The following is a 24,615-nucleotide window of genomic DNA, read 5'->3' as shown; positions in this document are numbered from 1 at the left end:
GTGATACTGATGTGTGTGTGTCTGTATCAGCCAGTGCTAACAGATGGTAATGCCACATTAGGCATATCTCTCTGCCTGGTAAATCCACACCTGTTTGTTTATGGATTAATTCATGCTGACATCTCGGACTGGATTCTCACAGAAGCCTGTCTCTCAGATGTTTTACACATTTAATTTTACCAAATAGGCCAAATCTGCAGATTGGGCTCTTTATCTTATAGTTTTAGTCAATGTTTGCAATCTCCTGTTCCTTGACTTTTGAGCATTTTAAGAAAAAGGGCTGAGGCCCGATCTTGACCACTTCACAGGTCTGGATATTTCAATATGTTACAAAATTATTTGCCTATGTCATGGTTTAACCCCAGCCAGTAACTAAGCACTACGCAGCCATTGCTCACCTCTTCCTCCCCCAAAAGAATGGGGAGAAGAATGGGGAAAAAAAAAAAAAAACCCACAACTCGTGGGTTGAGATAAAGACAGTTTAATACAATAACAAAGGAAGAGAATAATAATATATGTAAAACAAGTGATGCACAAATGCAGTCGCTCACCACATGTGGGAAACCCCTCCTTCCCTGATGCCCAGTCTGTTCCTGAGCAGTGATCCCACCTCCCAGCCCCTTCCCCAGCTCTGTGCGGAGCACGACGCTCTGTGGCAGGGAATATCCCTGTGGGCAGCCTGGGTCAGCTGTCCTGGCTCTGCTCTCCCTGCTTCCTGTGCTCATGGCAGGGCCTGGGAGGCTGAAAAGTCCTTGACTTAGTGTAGGCACTACAACGGCCCAGCAACAACTAAAACATCAGTGTGTTGGCAACATTACTCTCATACTAAATCCAAAACCACAGCACTGTACCGGCTACTAGAAAGAAAATTAACTCTATCCCAGCCAAAGCCAGGACAGCATACTCATAAAAAGCCTGCAAATTGTATATCAAGTTACTATTTCCCTTGAGTTGTCTACCATCTATCGGTATGTGAATGAACCTTAATACTGAGAAGTTATCAGTAGGTGAATTAATTCCTAAGAATTTAAATTTTTTTTCCATATGTCTTGATTCCAACTATTATGTTTGGTTTTTTTATCTAATTTGAATCATACTCTTTCTTTCTATGGCCACTGGATATTATCAACAGAAGTATTTTGAACATGACTGGAAATGGCACATAGGCCATACCAATATTTTGCATAAGAGATACCATCTTGCCTGGGATTTCTGAAGCTTGTTATCAATAATCAAATAATAAAAATTGTTTGTTTTAATAATAAAAAAGAAACTAGAAAACTAACGAGGAAGCTGTTTTTTCTCTTAAATTACACAGTATCTGGTGATGTAAAATTCATACTTTGTCTATCATTAGATACTCTGGGTAAATTATGTTTGCAGTAGATGCTTTGCCTTTCCTTTCCCTCTGTGCTCACCCTTGTACTCCACTGGCATCCATAGTAACGTTCAGTGGAGCCCTTTAGAGGCTTATCTATGAAAGTTGTCCCCAGCCACCTGCCTAGCAACATGTTCTGGGTCAATGATAGGAGATTAGGGTAATCTCTGCTCCCTCTTCCCTTGCTTAGAGAGGGGGAAAAAAGAAGCTGTAAAGCAATACTTTGCTTAACCATTAATTTTGAAGCTACTCTCTATCTGACCTTTATAATATGAAATAAATCTGTAGTGTGCCAGAACGCAGTCCACTAAGCTTTTATATTTAAGTTTCTTGCTGATACCTCATGTTTAGATCCTGTCATTCTTTGGTTTGTACCGTATACGTAAGAGTGTACAGCGCTGTGGAATGCCTTTATTATGCTTGTTCTCACAGCCTAGGAATTTTGTGGTATTTTTATGTTAAAAAGCTATTGTGTTTTGGTGTTTTTTGAACAGTATGGTGCTGGTGGAAGGTACTAAACATAGAAGAAAATTAAAAATAGTTCTGTTTTTACAGTTTTTAGTGTGCAGGGAAATGAATGGGCTTACGTGGAGCCGCATTGACTATCACAAGGTCAGTCTCTACCTACCATGAGCTGGCAGAACTGCCATCTGTGTTTTGATGTGTGGCCTTGTGTCACGTTGTGTTTTACAGAGCAGAACTGTAAGGGACTTGGAGCAATCGGCAAAACATTCCGTTTGGAGATGGTGTGTCTATTTTATCTACCCCAGTCAAACAACAGGTTTCAATTAATGTACAGTCTCAAAAAAAAAAAAAAAAAAAAGAAAAATTAAATTATTTAAAACTCCTGGCAGATGGAGTAGTCCTGTGACTTGGGCCATCCCGAAGGAGACAAGTTCAGCGTCTCTTCACCCAGCTAAGAAGGCCGTTAGTAAGGTGTACGTAATGGCGGTGGAGAGGTGTTCAGGGCCTTGTCCCAGTGGTGCTGAGCAATGGCAGCAACAAGAGTCAGAAGGGAGCTTTTGGACAGATGGCCTGAGGTACAAAAAAAAAAAAAAAAAGGCAGAAATGTCAAAATAAGAGGTCACTGGCCCCAGTGGAGAGGTAATCTTACTCAGAAGGTCACATTCCTTCTGGTGTGTAGGAGCAGCAAAAACCATCTATATACCACTTAAATTGTCCTTTAGTTTTATGCTAGAGTTGGTCAGTACTTAGAAACTCAGACCACTTTTGATAAAATTAGAAATAAAATTTTTTGGCGCAGTTAAATTTAAGGTTTCTTCCAAATCCAGACACACGTAAAAAGTGGAAACGAGAATCAGTTTGTTTTGTTTTTCCTGAATTGCTGCGTACGCAGAACTAAGATCTCCAAATCACAGGTACAAGTATTTGGATGCAAGCGCGCGCAGCCTTGAGCGAGAGGAGCCTGAAGCAAAACGCAGGTCTCCCTAAAACCGAGGGAGGTGTTATTGATGGTTCCTGACCATGACCGCCAGAGCCACGTTTCTGCAATACGTAACGCTTTGAAGGAAGAGACACCTGTTTACAAATACCGTTCCATTGCCATCGCGTTTTCGGGAGGTAGGGAAGCGGCTGCCCGGGGAGGCTGGGACGGCCCGCGGCCGCTAGAGGTCAGGAGAGCCCCGCCGGCCGCGCCGCCTGCGGAGCGGGGGGCCTCGGGGTAGCGGCGGGCTCTGGGCCGGGGGCGAGGCCTGGGCGGCGGCGGCGGCGGGCCTTCCCGCGCCCACTGTGCCTGAGGAAGGGGAGTCTCGGGAGGCTTTTATGGAAGTGAAGTGTTACAGCCAGGGCGCGGAGGAGGCTGTGGGCTGCCGTTTGCAGAGCGCGCAGGTGGTGGGCTCATGGTGGCTCTGCCAAGGCAGTTGGCCGTGGCAGGTTAGTCTCCCCAGCGCTCTGTAACCGGAGGGTGCTGCCTGTTGTCTCAGAGGAGCCGCTTGTGGTGGTCCCTGTTTCAGTAAGCATAAATGTATTCTTGTGGTCGATGAAGTGCATTGTTTACTCTTTAATTCCTTTATCCTGTGGGGCGTCTTTCTCCCTGTGTGTTTGTGTGATAACTGAGATAGCCAAAAGCATGCAGTCTGCTTATGCCCCTGAGGAGAGAGGGTTTTCTTAACCCTGCAGCCCGGTAGTAAAAGCCATTCCTTCCGATAGCCCATCACAACCCCATTTTCTCACCACTTCTAGTTGCAGATTGGTTGGTTGGACCACTTAGTTCTTGCATTTTTTCAGACAGAAAAATAAAAAAGTGGTTTCATCTTCTCATTGAAAGCAGTTCTGTGTTACAGCTGGCTTGCCGTTGGCCTTTATGCCATGGTCACAGCTCGTATGACTAATGAATTCCTTCATTGTATTGGTAAAAGCACTGAAACTCCTTGTTAAGCCTTACATTGATCCTGGTTAAGAATTAACACTTTTTTAAAGTGTTTTAATGGGGAAGAGCCTCTGTTGCCTATTTAAATAAACTCCATGCAGCGTGGGGCCTATGTGAGTCTCACACTGAAATTTGGACTGATTGGAAATGGGCTGAGGCAGCCTTTGCGCCCGCAGTGGAGGACAGATGGGAGCGGTGGAGGCGGTTAAAGCCTTGGTGCAGCAGGTTCCCACCTATGCGGAAAGCCTTTCGCGAGGCAGAGGGATAGAATAATTGCACTTTGGCCTTTGTATCTTTTTCAGTGGTGGAGCATTAACTTGACCTTGCAAAGGCGTAATGGCTCGCTTTCTGCCAGGTGACTCTCACACTGCTGAGTGTAATAACAGTAATCTAGCCAATACTCAGCACTGTTTCGCCCATAGAGGAAGGCAGTATTTTCTTTTGTTTTAAGAACTGATTTTCTAAATTGCACTGGTGTTGCTTTTTGAGATCTCTGCCAACTTTAACCAACTGATGATTGGGCGCACTGAATACAATTATTTTAAATGAGGCCTAAAGCTCAGGTCCCCCTGGCCTGAGATGCCTTAGGCAGGAGAATTTTGAACTGGGCTGCCCTCGTATTTTGTTATGGAAAGGCAAGTGGCTCCATTGAGTGATCTAGATCTTAGGTTGGTTGTGCTGGCTTTTGGAAATGGTTCTGTCTCTCCTCTGGCGCTGTGGCTCCTGGCTCAGTGTGCGTTGGGGACATGTCCTAGGTGAAATTATTTATTTCTGGATGGAGGCTTTGGATCAGGTATTTGTAATACTCGTCCATATGCTAGCAGAGTAGAACAGAAGTATCAGGACCTATTAATATCAGAGCTTTAGGATATTACCTAATGTCTTTTTTGTAGGTTGGAAGATTATGATGATCTCATGCCAATCTGGACACGTCTGAGTGAGACTCTGAAAGAAACCTATAGTGAATATTTCCTTGCTGATCTCATAGAATGTCAAGATGAAGAAAATCAGGCTGCTGTTTGTGAGGTTAGTCTGCCATGAGCTCTGGTTTTATCTAATCATACCATCAGTGATGTCACACGTAAGTCACAGCTCACACTGCAGCTCAGCGAATAAAAAGAACGAGTTCACTTTTGGAAGGTAGAATTTACGATCTGCACACATGCAGCATCCTCCGCCACGTGTTTTGTGTCTTTCCTTTCTTTAGGAGTGATATCTCCTGTTAAGTGAATGAAGCTGCAATTCCCAGTAATTGTGTTGCTTCTTTTCAAGTAATTGGAACAGACCATCTTGAAGAAACCATGTTGCCATTTTAGACATTTGTGTTATAGATGACCAGCTTTCATTCCCAGTGAAAATTAATATCGCATGCAAAAACTAGTAGCCAGTAATACTTTCACAGTTAAAAATGCTGTAGGTTTTTTTTTTTTAATCTCCTGGCTCAGGCAGTCAGATTTTTGCTGAATTGGAGACAGAAACCCAGGAATTAATTTAAATAAGAAAGAGGTGGTAATAGTTATCCTGCTGAAAATTCCTGTTAATATTTTCATGTGTTAGTAATTGTGCATGGTACTGTAAGCTGATAAGCAGCATAACCTACTTAACTACAGAAATCTACTTTCTATAGCAAATGATTTTTATAAAACCTTAACGTATAATCACTACTATTGGAAGCCAAATGGGAAACAATAAACCATTAGTGTAATAGCACATTGCAAACAGCTATCTTTATAAATAATACATTTCAATTGTACATTTATAGCTCAATATGATACCAGCAAAAGGTGTTTCAGGCCCTCGTAGTTTATACTTGCCGCTGCTGCCGCAGATTGGAAAGACACCTCCATGCAAACCAAGATAGATGCCAATTTTCCCTGCAGAGAATGAAGCTGGCAACCTCTTTTTGCACATATGGTAGATGGATTGGTTAATCAGCCTCTGCTGAGCCTTGGGCCTAAAATTACATAGCAGCCAGACAACTGCAGCGACCCAGCTTTTGTTCGGTTACGCAAACAAGGCAAACAAACAATCACTTGTTGTTTGAGGGGGGGAAAAATTAAACTTTTTTATTTATTTTTATTGGAATGCTGTGATGGCCTGATAAAACAGCTATACAAATCCGGCCATTGAGTTTTCATTATGTTTATAAAGGAGGCTTTCATTATGTGTACTAAGGAGAAAAAAAATTTTGATTATGTGTGTTTCACCAGAAAGTTGCATATAGTACTAAAAATTGAAGAGCTTCCTCCTTCTAGATTTGTCTTAGCTTAAAGCCAAAAAACCTCCAGCATGCCAATTCTCATTTCTTTCAGTGTGTATTTCTTTCTGAAGACTGCAACTTTCTGGAAGCTTTCAGTAACAGTCAAACATACAGAGTAACCTGCCATTTCAGCAGTGCAGGGGATCTTCTTGTTTTCATACTTGCCAGGCCTCTTTTTTTTTTTTTTTTTTTTTTTAAAAAAAAGAATAGTTCTTAAATTTTTTTGGAACTTGAAAATATTTAGCATGTATAATTGCTGCAAATAATACACACCATATATTATATTAGATACAGTTTATGTACTATGTAATTGCTTTCTTGAATTAATCATTTTCATAGGAAAATAAAATAAAATTTTCAGTTTGAGCACAACTTAGTTTACAAAGCAGTGTCCAGTAATTAGTCAACTGTTATGGCTAGCTAAATCCAGATTTTACTTCAGCTGCACTTGAAGTTAAAGAAAAATTATACTTGTTTGGAGGTATGTAGCTAAAAGGTTTATTTACTGTACCAAATGGTTTATTGAAACAACAGGTCATTGTTTGGTCTGTATATATAATCCTAATGCTCTCCCAAGTCGTAGCTAGCAAAATAATTGTAACATCTAATACAGAAGTCCTAATGCACACATTACAGGGTGCTGAAATAGTTACACTTTTGCTGAAATAGTTCCTTTATACTTTTCTATTATGCACAGAGATGGAACACTAACTTTGATGTTTCGGAATTTTTTTTGTTCAATTTTTTTGTCCTGACCTGAAATCACATGCTTACCTTTTACATATGTGTGACATTGCTTTTATATTTCAGGATGGTGACACTGCAGTAGGATTCATGAGCTTATGTTCTCAAGTAAATGTTTCCTTGTTGCAAGAGTGTTTTGACTTAAGGCCTTTCCATGGACTCTGTAAACCACATCCTGAAGATATTCTCAAAATGCCGCAGAAGGCAAGCATTCAAGAAGGTATCTATACTCTAAAATGCTAGAGAGATTCAAGGTGCATTTATTTGTAACTTCTGAGTAGGTTTTGCAGAAGGTTGGAAGAGGATATGGGTTTACTAGCAAGAAAACACAAATCAATGTATCTGCTTTGGAGATGGTTGCCTGGTGTTTTTTAATTCAGGAGAGAAATTTTGATAGCCCTGGTCTCTGACTTAGAAGTGATTGTTTGTGGGGAGCTGGTCTATACTGGTTATGGGATAAACCTAGGCTTCAAGTTTCGGAAAGCTAAAGCATCAGGTGTGTTTTCTATCAGTTAGCTACAATTGTACTATTAATTAAAGGCTTAATTTTGGAATCTGGGTCTAATGTCTGTCAGTAGCTAAGCAGCTGGTTTACTGTGGCTGTTACGTTGTCCCATTGACTTGTGTCGTCTTACTTCCTTGTGGCCCAGCTTCTGCTCTCTTTCCTTTTTGTTTGTACAAGTTACAAGATTTTGGGAGATCAGAGACTGTCTCTTTATTCTGTTTTTATATTGGGCATGATACAACAATGCATCCACAAGCCACCGTACTGCAAATGATAAAAAAACAGTAACATGAATGTCACCTGTTTGTAGAACAGAAGTGTCATGTAAATGATTTACAGTTGTCATCATCTTTATTTTTCAGTGTCAAAGGGCTTTTTGTGCAGCAGGGCAACATTTTGCTATCTACTAATTATCAGTAATAGAATTAAAACCCCCGCCATTAGGTTGTTACGTATCTGCTTGTCTGGACACAAAGCAGCAGGCAAAAAAGGCAACTAGGGAGCTACAGAGCAGTCACCAGCTGGTATCTCGGAGCTGAAAGTCATGGAGCAGAAAAGAGAAAGAAAAAAACCTTATAGCTGCTCCGATGGACTTCCCCTCCCCTGCAAAGAAATGTCTTGCAAATAAGAGATGAAGGAAGCCGGCTATCGCCTCTTGTACCATTCTGTGCTCCTGGAGCTTCAGGATTAGTATTTCAGAATAGGTGACAGACAGATGTAGAAATATAAATGAGACTGAAGGAGGAAAAAAGATCACTCCTGGTAGTCTCTTCTGAAAACTAATTGGAACAGTTCTGGGCAGCCTGCTCTAGGTGACCCTGCTAGAACAGAGGGCTTGGGCAAGATAACTTCCAGTGGTCCCTTCCAGCCTCAACTGTTCTGTGTCTGTGACCTGGTTCTGGTAAAACCCATAGACTTATGACTATAAACAAAAAGTCCATATTTTTTGAGCAGTTGGGGTGAAAAGCCCCTTTCCTCTGAATAATTTGGGTTTCATTATTGCATGAGATGTGACACAAAATTCATTTCAGTATTCATTCATGAAAACTTCCAGGAAAAGCAGTATATTTTTTTAATTAAGAAAGGAAACAAAAAAAGCCCACTCTATTAAAAAAAAAGTTAACAGCAAAAAAAACCCAAAACAAAAGAAACTCCACCAAACCCAAACCCCAAAAAAATCAATCAACTCACAAGCACAGTTCCCTTCCTCTCTGACTTTTTCATTTTATTAAAAATGTAATTTGAAGAGAGAATTATCTTTGGTCTTTTTTTTTTTTTTTGTAAATGTAGAGCCCATGTAAGAGTTGCATCCCGATAATCCATTGTTAAGCCTTTCCAATATAAGGGCCAACCTGTATCCTTGGAATTTATTATGGGGTCAGTTGCATATAGCTTATATTTGATCATATTGCATAACAGATGCACAATTATACAAATGCTGTTTTAATGATTGCACTGTTACTGCAGGCTACTGTATTGGAAATTTGTTGCCAAATTGTCCCTTGATGTGAAGGCAGTGAAGGCTTACTAGACACCTTAGATCAATGGAGGGTGTGGACTTTCTTTTAATGAATTCAAAGGCTGAGAATTTAAAATGCAAGCTGCATTCCTTTCTAGAGTAATTTTACGTTCTCACATAAAAAAAAAAACCCCAAAAACATAAGGATATTTTTTTCAAGCTCTTTAGCTTGTAAGTAGAGACCACAGGTTGATACTGTTTTTCCTTTCAAAATGTAATACTGAATAATAATGAAAGAGTATACAAAAATCTGTCTTTAACACAATATTGATATGCCACTTACGTTTCGGGGTAATTACAGTAATTTGGTTGTTACTCTATATGGTGTCACGAATTAGTGGCTAGAAAACATTATGATGCCGTGGGAATGATTCAAGGGCTTTTCATCAGGCTTCATGGTGAACTGGCTTCTCAATCCTGCTGACTGTTACCTCTGCTGACAATCCAGCAATCACTGAATTATTTTGGTTTTTCTCTTTGTTGGTATTCCTTACTCCATTTAGTGCAACAATATTTATGTTCTTCTCAATCACTTGTGTACAGCATATATGTAAACAGCGGCGCAGCTACGTTGACAGGAGCGGATGGTGGAGCCATTAAGGGATTTCATTTTAGTATAAAGTCAGAAACAACATATCAATATTTACATGACAACAAGAGACTTGTATTAATTAACTTCTGACACCTGCAAGGCTGTTGATAATGAGAAATGTAGCTGGGTTAATCAAGATGACATTTGATCATTTCTGTGAAATCTCACATCTGTGATACCCCTGGAGAAACCATGATTTCTAACCTCTGTGTTTCTTCTTGCTGTGCACATTGCGTCTGCATTCTTTTCTACTAACAGAGAAGCAGATTTTCAGATAACAGATTTTCAAAACTACTTTTGACTAAATTATTTTAAACCTTTGAGGTAATTTAAAAGGAAAACCAAGCTCATTACAGTATGAAGAAATGCTTATATCGGTGAATGTAGCTTAGATGGCTTTCCCAAGGTAAAGTTCAGAGAGAGGAGTGAAGAATTCTGTTGTGCTGGATTTTCTGGACTGTGTTTTTTCTTCCTCCCGGAGCTCAAACTTTGACTTTGTTGTGGTACTAGAGCTTTCAAGTACAAGGGAGTCCTGGTCTGATGTGTTTTCTGCGGCAGTAATGTCTACACCTCAAGAGTTTATTAGTTAAAACTTATTTTCAGGTTTTGTTTTTGAATATAAAAACAAACTGTGAAGATATCTGTAAAATTAGAGAGGTGATAATTTAAGGAATGGCAGAAATATTGAAGATATGTTCAGGAGCTCAACATACAGCAGCTGACACTTTGCTGTAGTAATTTTGGTGGTTATTTGGAGGAGTACGTAGGATTCACTACTATTTCAATGTTTCTTTTCGAAGTTGATGATTAAAATAATTTTAGTCCCTAACATTAACTTTAAATGTAACCTATATGATGCATTATCAGATAATCTCTTGTTCTGAATACCCTCACCTTCCATTGATTCTAAAGAAAATAATCAATCACCACACAGATTTAGGAACTTCTTTGCCCAGAGCGTGTCACAGCTGCTGGAATCGCCATTGTCTGCTCTCTAGCAACATCGCGACGTTATAAAAGTTCGTTGTTGGTTCTGACATGCTCATGTCGGGCATCAGTAGACTTCTAGAGAGCTGCTGTGTGTTGCTGTGTACAACTGCTAAGATCTGTCTTAAAATAATGGTTAGGTAATTGAAATCAAACATCATGATCATATACGTTCCAAATCGGCTTTGGACATTTTTATTGTGGTTTCTTAATATTTTAAGTATCCACTCTGGGTTTGGCCCTGGCTAGGGGATTGAATAGCAAAAAAAAAAAAAAAAGTACATCAATATTTAAATGAACTCCCTAACATGTAGATGCTTGCTTTAGTTGGCTTAAGCACTTCACCAGAGATGCTGTGTGTATATATGCTGTGTGTGTATACATATATATGTAAAAGTGTGTCTATATATAGCATCATGTATGTATGTATCATGGCAGTCAGTGTTTAAATATTGATTCATCAGATAGCTACAAGTAATTTCATCCTATCTGTTTACTCACAAAAATATTATTACTCAGGTTGGAATAAACTAGACTAGAATGTTACTATAATGTTGCTGAGGATGGTAGGGTGATCTGTCCTACAGACTTAAACCTGGTTTCTCTTGCTTTGATTGTAAAGTGCCTTTCCTTTTCACAGAGCCCTCTTATTCTTTTTGACACTGCTGATGTCTAAAAGCTTACCACTGCCTGTGGTCACTACTACTGTGTGGTTCAATGAGCATCTTTTTTCTTTTTGGCTAAAAAAATCTTGCACGCACACACACACAAAATTGCAATGGTTGACAAAGTGCTTTGAAGCAGTTACTTCAGCATCCAAGTAAAGCAGCAGAGGAGAGAATTTCTGTATCAGAGGAAGAGGAGGAAGTAGACAAACTGGGAAAGATTGATGAAAGAGCAACCACCTTTTATAAGAAGTAAAATGGGGTTTAGAGAGCTCGTTAGGTTTAGCAGCTAAGAAGGGAATTTAAATCCCTGTTACTTGTCCTTGCTTGCACCAGTAAGTAAAGGTTCTGGCTTGATTAGGATTTATTTTGAATTTTAGTTTTTAGAACTAGTCTGAAAATGAAGAATGTTCCCTCATCCTTGAGATTGTCAGAAAAATAAGTTAGCAACAGGCACAGTGCTTAAAATGCCAGTCAATACACTGATGACTCATTTTTCTTTTCAGATAGAGTAAAAATTTTGTACGTATAATACGTGAGTTAGGAATTGCTTCCAGACTGTCTTGTTCAACTTTTATTTTACAACCAATTCCCTGATTATTTTTTTTGCCTTAAAATCAAATAGCCTAATGAAGTTCTAGCTAAGTAACTGTAGGAGGGTCTATTTTAACTGTGGTTGTTAAAAATAAAATAAACCTTTCAATAGAGGTAGTCTGGCACATTCTTGTTATTGCTGTGATTCTGAGGGTTGAGCACACGTTTTTAAGCCTGATGCATTTATTCTTTTTCATTACTCAGATGAAGATAAAAGCAACGAAACTAGTCAAGTAACAGAGACTGTTTCATCTCAGAACTTTGAACACGTTCATGACCAGGATGCAGCTGTGCAGGTAATACTGCTGTACACAGCAATGCTGATAACTTTAGTGTAAAGCAAAGGTGGAGGCTACTAGGGCAAGTAATGCTTACTATTTCCACTCCTGCAGTGTCCTCTGCATGGGCCCATGCTTAGATCTGCTGTCATGCATAGATCAGAAGCTGCTCCACCTGGGATCTGGATGGAGGTGGTTGTAGTTGCTCATCGGATGAGTTTCCCATCCAGTTCCACATGAACTGCCAGACAGCACGGGGCTGGGAATAAAGTAGCACTGAGAGGAGAGAAAGGATGGGGACCTGTTTGTGCAGGTCTGCTGCTGGGTGAAGGCGTGTGAAGCACAGCTTTGAGTGGGCTCCTGCAGGTGTGGAGAGCGCGTTCCTGTAACAGCACAAGAGTTGTCTTACTCTGAAGATCTGCGAGTCCTGAGATTTTGACTTGACTGTGTTACTGAGCTAAAAATGAACTTCTGTGTTTGTCAAAATGTGCCACACATCCCTGTGCGTCTGCTTGGAATGCTGTATGATAGGAATGATGCAAGACCTTTTAATTAACAAATGAAAATATTTTCTGAAATGTTGTAAGTGATCACTGGTCTATTGCTGTTGCAGAAAGATGGAGCCATTACCATTTCCCATGCGCAACTGCTGTTAGATGATGTCGGAGCCAAAGATTTCAAAGCATCAGCAACACTGCTCCTCAAGACCGAAGAAAAAGATGCTTTTCGTCCAGTGTACAGAGGAGCTTCAAATGCTTTCTGTATCAATCTATTTTGTATTGATGAGAAGCATGAAACTCGGTAAGTACAAATGAATAGTTACTGCTTTCCCAATCTTAATAACAATTTTCAATATTACATTTTTAGGACAAATCTAAAAGTGACAGCACCTGCTGCAGTTAGGTTGGATTTTTTCTGACTTTTTTTCCCATTTCTTTCTTGCCCTCTGATCATAACTGAGCCCTGCTCTTGTTTATAGATCCTAGAAAGAAAGATAAAACATGTAGATACTTTCAAAAAGTAGACAGAAGCACACCCAAGATATTCTAGAGACACAAGGTATCAGTAGAAGGACTTTATAGATGATGAGTTTGACAACTGTAGTACCATTTGAAAAAACATATTTTTACTTGTAGTAGTAGTCACTGGTGACTGACAACTTGCGAGCTTATCTGGCTTAAAGGAAATTTAGGAATAAACTCCATTAAGAAGAAGAATCAGAACTCCTTGAAAACTAATGCCATTTATTAAGCTGCTTCTTTATTAAGGAAGGGGCCTACCCAAAGGGATTAAACACTGAATCTGCTACAAATGCAAGTATCCTAAGTTACCAAAGCAAAGCAAACACGTTGCCTTCTTGGCACATATTTGCTGTGTAACATAGCTTGAATTTGTTATGAAGAGAGAAGTGCAGTGCTACAAGTCTGCGGTGTCTACTTAGAAACACTGATCAACATACATGCAATAGAACAGTCACACTGCAGAGAGTCCATTCCAGAAAAGGTAATTTATGGACAATCTAGTCTAAAATAAAATTCGAACAAGGTAATTATTCCAGAATAAAATAACTTTATTTTAAAATAATAGTGAGGTGAGGGGCTTGCTCTGGAATGACTCCATTACACTGAAATAGCAATTCAAAGCAGTGCTCTGTACCTATGTCGGGAAAGAATCTCTCTGTAGACTAGTTGAGTTCTCTGCTCATAGTATCCTGCTTAGGATAAGGATCTGTCACTTCTTTGCCCCCTTCTGACATTCTGTTGGTTGTATGCACCATTGTTGTTTCTGTTCAAGGTATTTTCACCGTGTTTATCGTTCAACACTGCAGTCCCATTCTTTTTTCCCTGAAGACACCTCTGGAACAGCTTGGATTCCAAGATGGGTATCTGTGGGGAAGATACCATTCCTAAGATTAACACATGCAAGATCCAATTCTCAGAGCTGAGGAATCTGTAGATCTTGGTGTTTTCAAATATTTTGCTTGTATGCTTCCCTAGCTTGCATTTGTTTGATCCACCTGTTTATGAAAGAAACATTAGAAAAGCAAATATGTTGAAAAGATGGCATGAGGAAATCCTGACTGTATTTCAGAATCTTGTCCTGAAGGAGTTACTGCTGACCCTGCGCAGCATGAATCCAGAAATAGTAGTTTGGTTGAAGTGTAGGTATGATTGCATCTTAGCCCTCAAGGGAAGTTTACTACTGGGGAATTTGTGTTACCCAGGAAAGTTGATAAATGTTTCCATCTCTTAAATCTAGAGCTGCTGTGTGGCTCGTTAGTGCATTGCAAGTGAAATGTGAAGGAACTAAATTGCTAGTTTATATGCAGATATTTGATACCTTTTTAAGCCCCCTGAAAAATGTCCTACCTACATTCTCGTGTTCCTTACTGCCAAGAAGATACCGGGATACCAGAGAATAGAAAACTGCATTGCAATAGCATTTTCCTTTCCCCCATTTAGCTATTCTATTAATGAGTCATAATTATGTATTATATGGGTGAATATATAATAGCCCAACCCAGATCTGTATGTACAGCTGCTTTAAGTTTTCATTCAATCATAGATACTTTAATTAGAAATTATTTATCTTTTCAGTAATATTATTGGTGAAGTAATTAAAGGGAACTTAATTACAGGTCCAGAGGGAGGAGAGGTTTTATCAGTATTTTTAGATAATATATATATATTCATATTGAATTTCTTTAAAAGACACATTTTGTACGGTGGAAAAATACTTACAAAGCTTCAGCATAACTCTTTTGATGGGTTTAGAGCTCTTTGATATCCTTACACATAGGAGAAACAGGAAAAATTTGTTAGATCTCATGTCTCTTTAAACTCAAATGTCACATTTCACTGTCACCATGGAAAAGAGTGAAATTACTCCAAACCAGTAGGTGGGAAGTGGAAAGTAGTAAAGTGTTCAAAAACAATTTCAAAGTATTGATGTTCCTGTTAGTCCGATACAGTACATCGGGTAGGTTTACCAAGTAGCTAGTGACAGAACTTGTACTGGATGAAAATACTGTTTGCTGTTTGTAACCTCCATTAATGTTTGCTATATACTAATGCTGCTCTGACAGTCCATGAATGACTTCTGAAAAATGTTGGGAGTCAACAATGCGAGAGTCAATCTTTTTTCCCTTGCAGTGAAGAGCCTCTGTTTTGATATTTCAGACATTCAGCTTTATTCTTGTTCGTAGTGATGCTTTAAGCACGAAGTCAACAACTGATGTGCAGCATGCACCATCTGCGACTTATTAATGATGACAGCAGGACTGCCTGATTAGTGCTGTGAATAAATGCTCCTTGCACTTACGGGGATGTAAATATTGAAATGTATAGGATCTGTCCGGTATACACTTCAACAATGTTTACTCTTGGTTGCAGATCGCTGGATTTTTTGCATTATGTTTTCAAGCTTTTTCCAGTAAGTATAATTAAAGTTTTAAAGTTTGTGTGTGTGTACGCACGATGGGACAGTAGTGCAGTTGTCAACTGGAGTATTTAGATGTGATGCCTGAGTCGGAGACTCACAGGAGCATGCTATGGCTAGTTACATGGGGCTGAGGTACCCTTAGGAGTTTAACTCCTCTCCTTGGCTGCTTTTGGACTTTGTATATTGCGTACACGAGTCCTTTGTGTTCTGTAGGGACTCTTCTGAGATGCAGGTTTAAAACGCATATGTTTCAAAATCTCTTAAATCATTTATAGATCCAGACTGTACCTAAATTAAAAATAAGATCAGGGAAAATACATCAAAGGAGATGGAGTTAAAGCCTAGAAAACAGCAGTATTAAGGAAATCCATAGTATTTACCTATAGCCTAAGCAGTGGCACTGAAGAATTATGTTTAGGGCAAAGCTAACATGTGACAAATAAGGATGTGAATGTACAGTGCAGTAGCTATTTCACACTAACTCCCTGTGTGATCAATCTTTACCTGAGGTAACAAAGTCCACTTTCTGAGACATTCTTAATGCACTCTACAGTGTGTTGTAAATTCACGCTACAAATTACTGCATGGTAGCATCCCTTAGAGACAGGTCCTGGTGACCACAGATACAGACTTGGCTCTAATATCAGCCTGTTCAGAAATGTTGCTTACCACCAAAGAAAGTTCCCAGAGAAAGTGAACACAGAAAACATTTCAAATCTCTAAGTAATTTATCCTTCCAACAATGCGCCTGTCACTCCTTGAAACAAAATGTCACAATGGAATCACCAGGTGTAGTAAGAAAAATTAATCACATAGTGCACTTACAGAGAAGAAAAGGAGCGTGATTCAAATAATATCTTTGTACTGAAAAAATGCCATAGAATAATCAGCCAGAGTAAACCAATTAAACATCCTCCAGATCTGTGCTACTTGGGAGTCTCTCAGCATGCATTGTGCCGCAGGAAGCGTCTGTCTAAATCGTTAAAGAGTTCTCCAACTACCCTTGTAGTGTGAGATGTGCAGTGAGATGATCCTAAAAAGTGTATTGAGTAAAAAAAGGACAGGACAGACTCTGGTGGAAGGGAGCACTTGAGCAGTTTGAATGGATAGTTATTTGTGGCATGCAGTTTTATCTCCAGAGAATGCTCTCTCACCTGAGAGCGTTCAGTGGAGATTCCTGTGCACCTCTGCAAACTTTACAAGTCTCTGAACAATCACTTTGCCAATACAGCATGTCTTTGTATGCACGCACATCCTGTCTACTGTGCTTGCAGTGCAAATCAATCTGTGGGTGCACTCCGGCTGTTTGTTCAGGATTTTAGGACACGCGGCTCTAGTTGATGGTCACACTCAGCTGCAAGCGTGCAAAAGATCCCAGACAGACATACATTGTCCTGAAATTCCACTGCAGAAGAATAGTAAGGTACAAAAAAGGACTTTTTAAGGGAAAATGTTAGCCCTAAAGGTGTGGGCATAGAGATAACGTTCCTACTAGACAGTTGGACTGGATGGTCATGGTAGGTCTCTTCCACCTGAAATATTCTGTTCTACTGAGGAAGGAAAGAGGAACGAGGTGGGGATGCAAAAAAGAACCATTAGGGAATATCAGGATATTAACTAATAAGCCTTTATATTGGGAGCTGAAAGACTTGTTTCTGTGAGCCAACTTAATGTTGAGCTCATCAGTTCCTTTGTGCTGCCCAGGCATCAAGCCGTCTGGGTCAAGCAATACTTGGAGTGTATGTATGTTGTAAGCACTGCATTCAGTTTGTTTTCTTTCTGTCCCCTCTAGTCAGCAGCTTTTGTGTAAAGCTTACATTGAGAGCACTAAGAGCCTTTATTGTCTGCAAAACTTTTTCAGGACAAAGACTTCTGTGTCGTCCTCGTGCCACATCACATACCAGAGTTCCACCTGATCCAGAGTTTTGTTCGGGCTGTTCCTTTCTGTACTTCCAAACTTGGTCATGAGCTGTATGTGTTTCACCGCGCGGGGCTGCTCACGTGAGTCATGTGCCTTGTGACAACAAATGATGTACTCTGAACTGCTTTTATGGAATATACTTGCATCATCCTACCTAGCACCAGATGGCTATTCCTTTGCTATCTTGGACCAAGCTGGTATTCTGCACGACATGGAACAACATCTTGTAAAAATGGTAGCTTGAGTCCCCAAAACAGTATGTTTGCATAGTCCAGGACTGTGCCTGGAGCAATTAAGAGCAGAGCTGAATAACTTAGTCTTTAGCAGCGTTACTGCAGCTGTATTGCTTCCTGTTCTGGAGTGAATCCTAAGCCTACTCGGGTGTATCTCCGCACAGCACCGTACTAGACAATGTAGAAATAACCTTATATTTTCAGTGAAATAAAGTGGTTAGTGACATGATTTTTAATGAAACAAGAGATGAGATAAAAATGTAAAAGCAAGCAGTCTTCTGACTGCCAGCATTTATGTATAGTTTCCTTTGAGTAAAACCGAAGTGCAATGAGAGGATTCATTTAAAATCTGTATATACAGTACTAACTTATTGAAGATGAACACTGGAACAGACAAGTAGCTTCTTCAAGTTACCTCGCTGTGCACCAAGGCCAATAGAGAGACATGGTGCAGTGTTTGGCCCTTTGGACTTGGGTCTGGTTGTGTCACATTGATACTTCAGATCCTGCTGTAGATTTAATTCTTGGAAACATGGTATAACTCTTAAGAGAAATGCAGTAATGCATTTCTGGTACATGCATAGCACAGCAATAACCTCATTGTTGAGTATCTATTTTATATAATTTATTTCTAATTTTTTGTGTCGAATCATCTATTTCATACTTTTCAGTTTCTGTGATACTCTGAACACTTCTGTAGTCTGAGATACTGGTGAACTGGGACACAAACCCTCTCTTGCTATGACTTCTGTTACGTGCTATCTGTTTTCCAATGCTTTGTTTGTATAACAAGCCTTTACTGGCCCAAGCACCAAGCTTAAATTGTGGCACAGAGATTTTCATTTTTTTGTCTTAATGTAGCTAAATACTGCCTGGTTTCAGAGAAATACTTCTGTTTTAATTGCACACTTAATCACCTTTGGTGGTGTACAAATAGCTCATGCAGGAACTGGCCCAACTACTCTTGGACCTGTGCAGAAGCTTTTTACCATGGGATGAAATTGGGCTTCTGTGTACTATGTAAGAATCCAGCTGGCTGAAAAGAAAGCCACTGGAGTAATTCCTGTTAATCTCAGTCACAGCTGTTCAGTAATCCACCAGTAGGATTGGTAGTCATACGTCCTCTTGTGATTTTGGTCAAAATTAAACTTGTTATCAAGGTTTTCTAAAAAACCCTTACAATTCTGATTAAATTGTGCATATTCCAAATGATACCAGCCCTTCCATGAAAACAGAATAGGGTCGTTAGTAGCATTTTCTGGCCCTCCCTGCAGCTGTGCAGGAAAGTAAGGAAAAAAAATAGCCTTGCATTGAGGTTCAGGATCAGAAAAGCGATGGAAGAAGCCAGATGAAGCTTTTGGAAAGTTTCTGAAGAACAAAAAAGCTCTGTGCACAACAGCAGATACTCTCTTAGATAAAACCAAAATATGAAAAAGTAAAAGATCAATACCTTGTACTTGCACCAAGGGCTTTCAAAAGGCATGTGAGTGAAAAGGAAGTCACAGAAAATGGATTAAAAGAAAAACGGGGTAAGATGGGAATATGAAGACATGAAAGGGCAAAATCAGAAGAGGCACAGGCACAAAATGAGATACTGATTAGTAAAGGTTGTAAAAGGAATAAAAAAAAATGTTAAGTACACAAAAAAGCAAGAGTACAGCAAATGGAAGTGTAGGTCTGCTACTTAACACTGAAAGAGAAAAAACCCCAGATGACAAGGCATAGGCTGAAATGCTTAATGGATACTTTCCCTCAATTTTCACTAAAAAGCATAATAATAATAATAATAGTGTCCTGGTCTCCGAGCAGTCGAAGAAATTGGGCATCTAGAATGAGTTAATTCATTGCTGGAAGAGAAATGAGGACAGACCTTAGATAGTCTTCCCTACTATTTCATAATCACAGTGGATCTGGTGGTTTTGGTTTTGTTTCTTTTTAAAAGTTCAAATTTTTTGCATGTTCTGGTTTTTGTCATATTAAAAATGTAGTTCATTATTGGCACATGGGTGGGAGGAAAAACTCACGTGCTGGGCTTGGTGGAGTGACTGGAAGATAGCACGCTCATGGGTTGCAGAGTGACCAGTGTTGCTGGTCTTGCTGACCATCATCCTCGTCACTTGTTTGATCTTGCAATTAACTGTCTGTGGAAATGTGTTAACAAATGTGCAAACTAAGCTGATGCTTACTTAGAAGTTCAGGATTAGTTTGTAATTTAGTAATCAAATGTATGCTTTTGAGCACTGAAATAATCAAGTTGAAGATGATCAATGAGATTGAGCTGTGAAATTTCCCATAACATATCAGAAATTTTTGTTTGGTTGTAGGTTTATTTTTTTAAGGTACTAGTGCTTTTCATTAAAACCACGTTCCACAAAATCAATCTCAATTGACTGTGACTTAGGCTGAAGAATAGCCCATATAAGTTTAAACTGAAAACAAGAACACCAGGAATGGAAATGACACTATATGAATCGCAAGTTTTTTAACTGTGGGTGAAATAACTTAATTCTTGGAAATTAAGTTGTAGTTCAGTTCCTTGAACAGCACTCTGTAAGTGCTCATTATACGAGCCTTATTTAACCGGGAAGGGTCGATGCCTTGAACAGACCACATGGGAGAGTTCCTCAGCTGCTATAGACTGTGACTGTCATAATTAGTGGGTGGGAAGATGTTTTCGAACAGACTGTGTAAACTAGAGAAGTGCCAGGATATTCCTGAGTTGTCTTAAGTAGATGTGTGAACTCTTATGTTATCATGCAATAAGTTAATGTATGCATTTGGAAAAAATAGTTACATAGCAATCAATTTCACATTCGAAAAGATGCGTTCAGTGCTTGGGGAAGGCATGTTGTCTTAAGTATGGGACTTGTCTTTAATTTGTCACAGAGGGAAGTTTCAGTCTCTTTTTCCTTTTTTTTAATAGGTCATTTAGTGTACGAAGGGCAACAACCAATGACGTGCTTGGTGTCAAAATGCTCATTAAAACCCTTAGCTTGAATGAAAGTATATTGAATGACTTGAAGATATTTACTCTGGCTCGCAGGGATCCAGTGAGTATTTGTTGCAAATATACTTCTGAGAGAATGGATACAATCTGGTAAAAACTTCCATAAATACAAACATCACTCTAAACTAGTACGCTGTTTGTATAGTATATAGGTACTCAAGTCAGTACCAACAGTTGGTATAGGCTGTATTCAGCCTGACTTGACGGCTAATTTAAGCGATGGCCCATACCAACTACCCTCTTCTTTAGAGACTCTTCAAACGCAGGGATGGAAGCAGACTGGATGTGGTTTTTTGGCCACCCGCAGCCCGATTCTCATTGTTGCTTTTTCTTGCATGCGCATCTGGTTGTGGGATGAACACGTACTTGTGTTTTGTCACATCGTGGGGGCCTCTTTTTCCTTCCCATAACGTGACCAGACATATGTCCATCGGACAGTAGGGAACATCTGTGTTTTTGTTGTGTGATGGAAACTGCTGCATAGACAAAAAAACAAGCACTATCATTACCAATCATGCAGCTGTAGGGAAATCCATTTTATACAACTATTGATGGAGAATGTCTGTTTAATTAATATTCTTTCCTAAAATCCGAACTTAACCCAGGAACAAATTAGTGGCTGAGCTTATAGCACTCCTGTAGCAGCTATATCCTAACTGAAAATTTAGTTTACTAAAGTCCTGCGTGGTCAAGAGTCAAGCCATATACACTGTTTAAACATTATGTCTTGAATTAAGAAAGAGTGGTTAAATTGGGGTACTGGGTAGAATGTATACTGGGAGGAAAGTATTTAACTGTGATTGTGTGGTGAAATACCGAGTTACGATTAAAAAGAAAGATTACTAATGAAGTAGGAAACATGCATATGTTGCTTTTGCCTTGCAGGATGGGATCCCAGTACAGGCTTTCATAGCAGAAGTTTTGGATCAAATAGTTGGCATTTCTGTCATTAGAGATGAAATGGTAAATTCTATTTCTGTATTGTATGAAAACTGTAATGCTTGGCCCTCGATGCTAAAGGCTGTTCTGTGTTTGCCGCTATACATGTACCTAACAGAACGTATATGTAAGAGATACCACTTCTGTATAAACTTTTTTCTCTCTGTCCTGACTATATAGACTGTATTATTTCCCTTCTTACAAATGATGATTGACACACAGATGGAAAAAAATAATCTTCGTATTATTTGCAAGAAGCTACTGATGCTTTCTGAAAGTATGCCTCTTGCACCTCTTTTTGGTTCTTTGGCAGGAAGCCATTCTGCCTCTGCATATGTTTATAATCACCTATTTTGCCCCCTAATTTCCAAAGTCGGTCAGTGGTTTTGCCACCCGTACTGCAAAGAGTTGTAGTTGTCCATCTAGATCTGCTTTCTTGACTTTTTTCTCCAACAGTAGATTCTGAGTGATAATGAATCAGACACTTAACTTCAAAACAAACAGAAAAGCATATGCTCTAATGGAGTACAAAAAAAAAAGACAATGTGGCACATTATTCTTGAAAAGTAAACGTTCTTTAAGGCTCACTTTTGTGGCATTCTGCTATGGCTGAAAAGGCAGATTTTTTGATTGTTCAGCAGCTGGAATGCTCAGTTTTTAAAATAGAGTAGTCGCTTCTATTTTCAAAGATAGCTTTTAATTATATTAAGAGCATTGAGATGAGAGGATACGGCAATTTCTTTTGAGTGTATAAAAATGCAAATATCTCAGCTTATCACTTCAAGAAGGAAGACTTGTTAGGGGGCATTTCTTACACAGCTCTTTGTAGAATTCCCCTTTTTCAGTTTAAGTTTTGTGAGAGTACAGTCTAGGCTTCTCTGTCTTGAACTCAGCAAAACAGAGGTGGGTTTTTCCCCCCCCTTCCATGAATGTCTGTTAACCTGTACCAGACATTATTGTGAAAGGTCAAATATGCATTCCCCCTAAATAAAGGGGGCCAAACTGCAAGAGGAGATTTTGATACAACAAAAGGATTTTCAATAAAAATATGTTCAGTCAGTGTGCTTTGAGAACAACCCTCAAAGGCACTTAAGTTCAGTATTCAAATTTAGTTCCTTGATTGATAGAAGGCAACGCGTTGGCACTTGCTAAAATATTGTAAATGTAGCTGTTTTGTCGCTGCTGATTTCCACATTCTTATTTTCCAGGATATTGAGTATATTCGATCACATTACAACATTGAAGATTTTATTCATTTTAATTACCACCAGCAAGAAGAACATGGACATCTTTACCACTTTGTCTTAAATCCTATATTTCATCACTATACAAAACACTTTCTAAAGGAGATTCTTCGCTTGGCTCACAAATCTTCTCTTTACTATCCTATTTATCCACAGTATGTGGAAGGCAAGGTAAGGAGAAAGTTATTTGTATTTCTCATGTGAAATGTTGTCACCTTTCCAACTTCATTTTTCTCTTTGTTTCTGTGGATGACTGTAAACAGGAATTTTCTTAGCAACCTGAAGCAAGATGTTTGTTCTCTTCTTTTTGTGTGATATAATGTGCATTCACAGACATAGCTGTTGCATCGTAGGGTTAGCCCGTAGGACGCTCAGTAGCGTGTGTGAGTTTAACATGCTCGTACACCTGGAATACCTTTGTCACTTGCAAATCAGTTACCAGTCAAGTTTTAAATGAGAAGGTATAAAGCAGATGTTGTATCTTTATATTTAACAATGTTTTCTATTTCCTCCCATAGTTCAACAAAAGGACCTGATCATGTTGTACTGTCCCACACACTGCCACTTGGCTGTGTAATTAATTGTGAGAAGTACCAGTATTTATTTAGATTTAGTACAAAGTGGGGGGCAGGGGAAAAAAAAAGGAATGATATCACTGGGCATAATGTAGCATGAGTAAATGCAAGGCGATAATATTAAAAACAACGTCCAGGTGGTTTATAAGAACTCTTCAAAAGTGATTTAGGTACTCTAGACTCTGTTTCATCAAAAGTTAGTGGGACCAAGGCACCTCATTGTCATTGAAAATGTGACTTGTGTCTCTAAGTGCCACAGGAAAACCCTAAGAACCTAATGCTGCGTGAGAAAGTCCATTTCCAAGAAGAATGTAATTTGTGGAAGCAAAATGCAGATTCTTTCAAAAATGCTCATGTATGTGTCTTGTCCTCAGTCTCGTGTCAGAAAAGGGAACACAAGGTACAGTTCTCAGACATGTCAACTGACTGATGTGTAGCCATCTAAAGCTACTGTCTGGCCCAGCCTAATCGCCTAGGCTCCTGCCAGCACGAGTGGAGAAAACACGGTGCAGCCAGAGGGCAGGCCATCCGTCCATCATAACTCCCTATCTCAGGACGGGAAGAATTGCCCTCTGGAGATGCTCGTGTCTGATTCCGGGGGTGTCTGCATGGCTAGCTAAAGGAAGCACCTAGCATCTCATTCCGAGATGAATTCTGTCCTTGATGACTTAGGTGTTTTTGAAATCACCACTGTTTTTAACATAGGAATTTTGACAGGTTAGGCGCAGGTATGTTTTCAGAAGGATGTTTTTTTCCTGTGCACTTTTGTGGAGTTTTATTAAGTGTTCTCTTGAGAAACAAATGTCCTTGCGTAGCGTTAGGTTCTCAGATTCTTAAGAGGCACTTACAAAAATGCAGTTTAATAGCAGTGGATGGAAGAGAAAAGTTAAATCTTACTAATGATTCCAGTTTGGTCCATTTCTAGTCTACAGAGTTACTTTAAGTTACTTTAACTTATCGTTGCTTTCCAATAAGTGATAAATGTGATATTTTACTCAGTTCTCAACATAGTAACATCAAGTTTTTTCAGTATTTGTGGATGGAATGGTACTTCAGTGTAATTTAGTTTGCATTAATGTTCATTCTTTATTTCCTGTAACTGTCTTTCCCCCCCCCTTTCATGTCATAAATGATGACAGAGCCAGTCATGCTGTAATAAATGGAAGACAGCTATTTCTAATGATCCATGTTATTCACATTAGCATTAGGGTTTTTGTTCACTTCAAGTTTATGCCAGTTTATTAACATTTATCACTTGGATGAAATTGACATTTTAGTCGGTATAGAATTTCTATATAAATTCATAACCATTCTTTGCCAAACAAGCAAAGGTTAGCAGTAAGC

The 24,615-nt window shown here is 39.3% G+C and overlaps 1 protein-coding gene across 4 annotated transcripts in view; it reads left to right on the top strand.

Moving 5' to 3' along the window:
• The window catches only part of CFAP61 (cilia and flagella associated protein 61), a 115,735-nt gene that overhangs the window by 10,302 nt on the left and 80,818 nt on the right, over positions 1–24,615 (top strand). For all 4 annotated transcript variants that reach the window (XR_012834841.1, XM_075749980.1, XM_075749981.1 and 1 more), the window contains 9 exons: positions 4,661–4,793; positions 6,838–6,991; positions 11,838–11,929; positions 12,525–12,712; positions 15,304–15,343; positions 17,214–17,353; positions 20,430–20,556; positions 21,399–21,476; positions 22,661–22,867. Coding sequence is in view for 3 of the 4 variants with exons in the window: in XM_075749980.1 (XP_075606095.1) it covers positions 4,661–4,793; positions 6,838–6,991; positions 11,838–11,929; positions 12,525–12,712; positions 15,304–15,343; positions 17,214–17,353; positions 20,430–20,556; positions 21,399–21,476; positions 22,661–22,867 (1,159 nt within the window). In the remaining variant the exon portion in view is untranslated. The remainder of the gene's footprint in view (positions 1–4,660; positions 4,794–6,837; positions 6,992–11,837; positions 11,930–12,524; positions 12,713–15,303; positions 15,344–17,213; positions 17,354–20,429; positions 20,557–21,398; positions 21,477–22,660; positions 22,868–24,615) is intronic.

Source organism: Balearica regulorum, chromosome 3 (assembly GCF_011004875.1).
Source record: "Balearica regulorum gibbericeps isolate bBalReg1 chromosome 3, bBalReg1.pri, whole genome shotgun sequence".
Lineage (NCBI taxonomy): Eukaryota > Metazoa > Chordata > Aves > Gruiformes > Gruidae > Balearica > Balearica regulorum.
Note: the sequence above shows the minus strand (reverse complement) of the source record. Positions and strands in the feature narration are given on the sequence as shown.